Source organism: Emys orbicularis, chromosome 20, assembly GCF_028017835.1.
Source record: "Emys orbicularis isolate rEmyOrb1 chromosome 20, rEmyOrb1.hap1, whole genome shotgun sequence".
NCBI classification, from domain to species: domain Eukaryota; kingdom Metazoa; phylum Chordata; order Testudines; family Emydidae; genus Emys; species Emys orbicularis.
This window is the reverse complement of record NC_088702.1, coordinates 21,408,997-21,414,928: the sequence shown is the minus strand read 5'-3', so window position 1 is coordinate 21,414,928 and position 5,932 is coordinate 21,408,997. Positions and strand designations below refer to the sequence as shown.

Genomic DNA, 5,932 nt, shown 5'->3' with positions numbered 1-5,932 from the left:
CTGACTCCCAGCCGCCCTGCTCTAACCACTAGGCCAGTGGGTCTCAAACTTTTCCATTGGTGACCCCTTTCACACAGCAAGCCTCTGAGAGTGACCGCCCCCTTTATAAATTATTTTATTTTATTAAAATTAAATTATTATTTTACTAAAAACATTATATTAAACACTATTATAAATGCTGGAGGCAAAGCAGGGTCTGGGGTGGAGGCTGACAGCTTGTGACCCCCACATAACCTTGAGACCCCCTGAGGGGTCATGACCCCCAGTTTGAGACTCCCTGCACTAGACCCCATTCCCCTGTGAACGTCAGGGATAGAATCCGGGAGTCCGGGCTACTAGCCCCCTGCTCCCACCACTAGACCTTACTCCCCTCTCAGAGCTGGGGATAGAACCCAGGAATCCTGGCTCCCACACACCGCCTGCTCTAACCACTAGACCCCACTCCCCTCCCAGAGCAGGGGATGGAACCCAGGAGTCCTGGCGCCCTCACTCCCTTCACTCCCCATTAGCCATCACTTCCCTGTCTAATCCGGCCTTCCAGCTTCCCCATAGCCAGGCCGGGGGTGGGAGGTAGGAAGAGAATGACAAGGAACCCCGGCGTCCGGGCCTCACACCTGGACTGTGTAGTGATCGGCCCGCTTCCGGCAGCACCGCCGGATCCACACCCAGTACAGCAGCATCATGCCGGCCCAGTAGCCCAGGTAGACACCTACCCCGATGACGAGGTAGCCCAGCTCGGCCTGCTTGACCAGGCTGGTCCAGTCGGCCAGGGCCTCTTGGTAGAGGGTGTAGCCCAGCCCCCCCAGCAGCAGCAGCCCCCAGATGGAGACGGGGAGCAGGGGCATCAAGTTGCCCACCATCTTCTTCCTCCCGGAGGTGCCCCAACTGCTCTTGTTCATGGTGGCGATGGCGAAGTACTTGGCCGGCAGGAGGCCGCCCATGTAGAGCAGGGCGTAGAGGCTCATGAAGATCATGCGGGGGCTGCCCCGCAGCCAGCAGGCGTAGAGCGCCTTGACGCAGGCCACCAGCTGGACGCAGAGCAGGACCCACAGCACGTCCCACAGGCTGCCGCCGTAGAAGAGGCGCAGGACGGTGGCCGTCACGAAGAAGGGGAAGACGCCGGCCACCACGGCCTCGTAGGTCATCCACAGGTGGTGCCGGTGCCACCAGAGGGCGTTGTAGAGCCACTCGCGGAAGTAGGACTTGGTCCAGCGGGTCTGCTGGGCCAGCCAGCGCAGGAACTGGGCGGGGGTCTCTGAGTAGCAGCGGGAGCGGGCTGTGTACCTGGTCGGGACAAGAGGGGGCTTAGCTAATGCAGAGCTGGGGTTGGAACCCAGGAGTCCTGACTCCCAGCCCTCCTGCTCTAACCCCTAGACCTCACTTCCCTCCCACAGCAGGGGAGAGAACCCAGGCGTCCTGGCTCCCAGCCCCCCTGCTCTAACCCCTAGACCTCACTTCCCTCCCACAGCAGGGGAGAGAATTCAGGAGTCCTGGCTCCCAGCCCCCCCTTTGTTAACCACTAGGCCCCACTCCCCTCCCAGAACCGGGGATAGAACCCAGGTATCCTGGCTCCCAGCCCCCACCCCCTGCTCTAACTGCTGGCCCCCACTCCTCTCCCAGAGCCAGGGAGAGAACCCAGGAGTCCTGGCTCTGAGCCCCCACTGCTCTAACTGCTGGCCCCCACTCCCCTCCCAGAGCCAGGGAGAGAACCCAGGAGTCCTGGCTCTGACCCCCCACTGCTCTAACTGCTAGACCCCACTCCCCTCCCAGAGCCAGGGAGAGAACCCAGGAGTTCTGGCTCTGAGCCCCCACTGCTCTAACTGCTAGACCCCACTCCCCTCCCAGAGCCAGGGAGAGAACCCAGGACTCCTGGCTCTGAGCCCCCACTGCTCTAACTGCTAGACCCCACTCCCCTCCCAGAGCCAGGGAGAGAACCCAGGTATCCTGGCTCCCAGCCCCCACTGCTCTAACTACTAGACCCCACTCCCCTCCCAGAGCCAGAGGGAGAACCCAGGAGTCCTGGCTCTGAGCCCCCACTGCTCTAACTGCTGGCCCCCACTCCCCTCCCAGAGCCAGGGAGAGAACCCAGGAGTCCTGGCTCTGAGCCCCCACTGCTCTAACTGCTAGACCCCACTCCCCTCCCAGAGCCAGGGAGAGAACCCAGGAGTCCTGGCTCTGAGCCCCCACTGCTCTAACTGCTAGACCCCACTCCCCTCCCAGAGCCAGGGAGAGAACCCAGGACTCCTGGCTCTGAGCCCCCACTGCTCTAACTGCTAGACACCACTCCCCTCCCAGAGCCAGGGAGAGAACCCAGGTATCCTGGCTCCCAGCCCCCACTGCTCTAACTGCTAGACCCCACTCCCCTCCCAGAGCCAGAGGGAGAACCCAGGAGTCCTGGCTCTGAGCCCCCACTGCTCTAACTGCTAGACCCCACTCCCCTCCCAGAGCCAGGGAAAGAACCCAGGAGTCCTGGCTCTGAGCCCCCACTGCTCTAACTGCTGGCCCCCACTCCCCTCCCAGAGCCAGAGGGAGAACCCAGGACTCCTGGCTCTGAGCCTCCCGAGGTGGGTTCTGGGGTGCACGTGGGCCGTGCACTCACTTGGTGGCGTAGCCCATGCTCAGCATGCGGTTGGTGAGGTGCCGGTCGTCACCGAAGGTGCAGTGGGTGCCCAGGAATTTCTGGTTGTACCAGGACTCCAGGAACTGCTGCAGGAGGTCGTTCCGGTACAGGCCTGCAGGGGGCAGCAGGCAGCGCAGGGTCAGCAAAGCCAGAATTCCCAGCACTCCCTTCCCCTTCCCTCCTAGAGCCGGGATAGAACCCCCTGCTCCAGCCAACAGACCCCACTCCCCTCCCGGAGAGGGGGAGACCCCAGAAGTCCTGACACCCAGCCCCCCTACTCTAACCTCTAGACCCCACTCCCCTCCCAGAGCTGGGGAGAGAATCCAGGAGTCCTGGCTCCCAGCCCCTGCCCCTCGTTCTAACCAAAGACCCCACTACCTTTCCAGAGTGGGGAAGAACCCAGGCGTCTTGGCTTCCCCCCCTTCTCTAACCACTAGATCCCACTCCCCTCCCAGAGCTGGGGAGAGAACCCAGGAGTCCTGACACCCAGCCCCCCTGCTCTAATCACTGGACCCCACTCCCTTCCCAGAGTGTGGGAGAACCCAGGCATCCTGGCAGGCTCACCCAGGGGCCCGCTGATGCAGGAGACGCAGTCGAAGTAGGACTGGCAGGCGCGCTCCACGTTGAAGGCCATCCAGTAGCGCAGGCTGCTCATGAAGCTGATGAAGGAGTCGGAGATGTTCAGGATCCGCACGTCACCCCCCCACGGCTCCGTAGTGCTTGTTGGCCTCCAACACCTTCACCAGCTCCACCGTGGCCCTGGGGTCCAGCTTGGTGTCTGAGTCGCACACCTGGGGGCAGCCAAAAAGGGTGTTACCTGCTGAGTCCCCCAGGGGGAGCAGTGCTGAACCTCATGCCCAGTGCATTGCTAGGGGGCGCTGTGCTGCAGGGGGCGGGGTGGGGGGTTCTCCTTTGGCAGGCAGTGCTGGCCCCGATGCCCCAAGGGAGTGGGGTGCTGCAGGAAGTGGGGTGGAGGGGGTTCTCCCTTGGCAGTCAGGGCTGGTCCCGATGTTCCAAGGCGGCGCTAGGGGGCGCTGTGCTGCAGGGAGTGGGGTGGGGGGGTTCTCCCCTGGCAGGCAGGGCTGGCCCCGATGCCCCAAGGCAGCGCTAGGGGGTGCTGTGCTGCAGGGAGTGGGGTGGGGGGGTTCTCCCCTGGCAGGCAGGGCTGGCCCCGATGCCCCAAGGCAGCGCTAGGGGGCGCTGTGCTGCAGGGAGTGGGGTGGGGGGTTCTCCCTTGGCAGTCAGGGCTGGCCCCGATGCCCCACGGCGGCGCTAGGGGGCGCTGTGCTGCAGGGGGTGGGGACGGGCCTCTCCCCTGGCAGGCAGGGGTGGCCCTCATGTCCAGAACGGCAGTGGGGGGCGCTGTGCTGGGGGAGTGGTGGGAGGGTAGCCTCCTCATTGCTCCTACCTGGATATAGTCCACCGAGTTGCCCAGCGCCCTGAAGGCCGTGTACATCACCTCCCGCTTCCCGCCCCATTGCTGCATGACGCAGACACATCGCCTGGAGCGGATCAACTCCTCCACCACCAGCTGGCCTGGGTCCAACATCTCCACCTCGGTGTAGGGGCCAGGCTCCTCCCCTCCCGCCCCCTGGGAGCCGCTGCTCCCCTCCTCGCCCTCCAGCAGGGGCTGCTGGTGGTAGTTGTTCTCCCAGACGTAGGTGCCCATGTCCTCGCCGGCGAAGACCTCCCGGAACATGTCCATCATGTAGCGGTCATCGGGGCTGTTGCCGTCGATCACCATGAGGATCCGCAGTTTCTCGCGGGGGTACAGGGTGGCCCGCACTGACTCCAGGCACTGCCGGAGGTAGGACGGGTCTTCTTGGTAGGCCGAGATGGTCAACGCCACCGTCTTGGTGTAGCTACAGGTCAACGACTCCCTCCTCATCCGCCGGTGCTCCAGGAAGGCGAAGAAGCTCTGGACGGCCAGGTGGGCGGTGAGGAAGGCTCCGTAGAGGCCGAAGGCCATGATCTGATACTGGTCGGCCACCAGCTGGATCCCAGCGACGTAGGCCCATGTCAGGACCCCCAAGATGAGCAGGGCAAAGACGATGGTGAGGATGCGGCGCCCGGCGGAGAGGAGGTATTTAGGCACTTTTCTGGGGTCCATCTCTGCAAGGGACGGGAATGGGGTGAGCTGCAGTTGGGTGGGTGTGGACTGGACCCCCCAGGGCTCAGCAATGGGGGAGTTCACTGCCCAGGGCTGCCCAAACTGGCAGGAGCTCTGGGGCATGGCCATAAAGATGATTAAACCGGGCTGGGAAGGAGGCGTTGTCAGGATGACGGCAACTGGCACCCGAAAGGGTCCGTTTGAATAAATAAATGACCCACACAGAGCGTGACACTCCCCGTCAGGGAACCCAGGAGCATTGGCTCCTGGTCCCCCCTGCTGTGACCCACCAGACCCCATTCCTCTCCCAGAACCAGGGAGAGAACCCAGGAGTCCTAGCTCCCAGCCCCCACCCTTTGCTCTAACCACCAGCCCCCCATTCATCTCCCAGAGCCAGGGATAGAACCCAGGAGTCCTGGCTTCCAGACCCCCCCCCGCTTTAACCGCTAGCCTCCCCTCCACTCCCTGAGCCAAGGAGTGAACCCAGGAGCAGGGCCGGCTTTAGGCTGATTCCCCCAATTCCCTGGAATCGGGCCCCGCGCCCGCGCCGAAGAGGGCCCCGCGCCTTACTCACCCGGCAGCGGTCCGCTCCGGGTCTTTGGTGGCATTTCGGCGTCGGGGGGGGGGGGGGTCCTTCAGTGCCGCGGAAGACGCGGAGTGGATCCCCCACCGCCGAAGTGCCACCGAAGACCCGGACTGCCACCGGCTATTCGAATCGGGCCCCGCAGATCCTAAAGCCGGCCCTGCCAGGAGACCTGGCTCCCAGCCCCCACCCTCTACTCTAACCACCAGACCCCATTCATCTCCCAGAGCTGGGGATAGAACCCAGGAGTCCTGGCTCCCAAACACGCCCCCGCCCCCCGCTCTAACCACTAGCCTCCCCTCCCGTCCACTCCCTGAGCCAAGGAGAGAACCCAGGAGTCCTGGCTCCTGCCTCCCCCAGCTCTCACCACTGGACCCCACTCCCCTCACCTGCTGCCGGCTGCTCTCCCTGCTGGTGCTGGCAGTTCTGGCTCCCTCACGGCGGCGGGGGGGAGCTTTTGACCGCGGGGAGGAGGGTGTTGGCGGCGGGGGGAGGGGGACACGCTGTGTCTGCGTCAGGCTGGGCGACCCATCCTCCCCCCCTAGAGTGTCACCCCCCCTTCCTCTTCCCAGCTGCGCCCCTCCCCCCAGCCACGCTTCCTCCCCCCCGCCCCCGCAGG

General features: G+C 64.2%; 1 protein-coding gene across 1 annotated transcript; it reads right to left on the bottom strand.

Moving 5' to 3' along the window:
- Nucleotides 1–608: 608 nt before the first annotated feature.
- Nucleotides 609–4,730, bottom strand: LOC135892419 (hyaluronan synthase 1-like). Its single transcript, XM_065420197.1, is given in 5 exon segments — nucleotides 609–1,284; nucleotides 2,600–2,732; nucleotides 3,185–3,323; nucleotides 3,325–3,411; nucleotides 4,029–4,730. Coding segments are annotated over 5 exon segments (1,737 nt in total).
- Nucleotides 4,731–5,932: the final 1,202 nt, after the last annotated feature.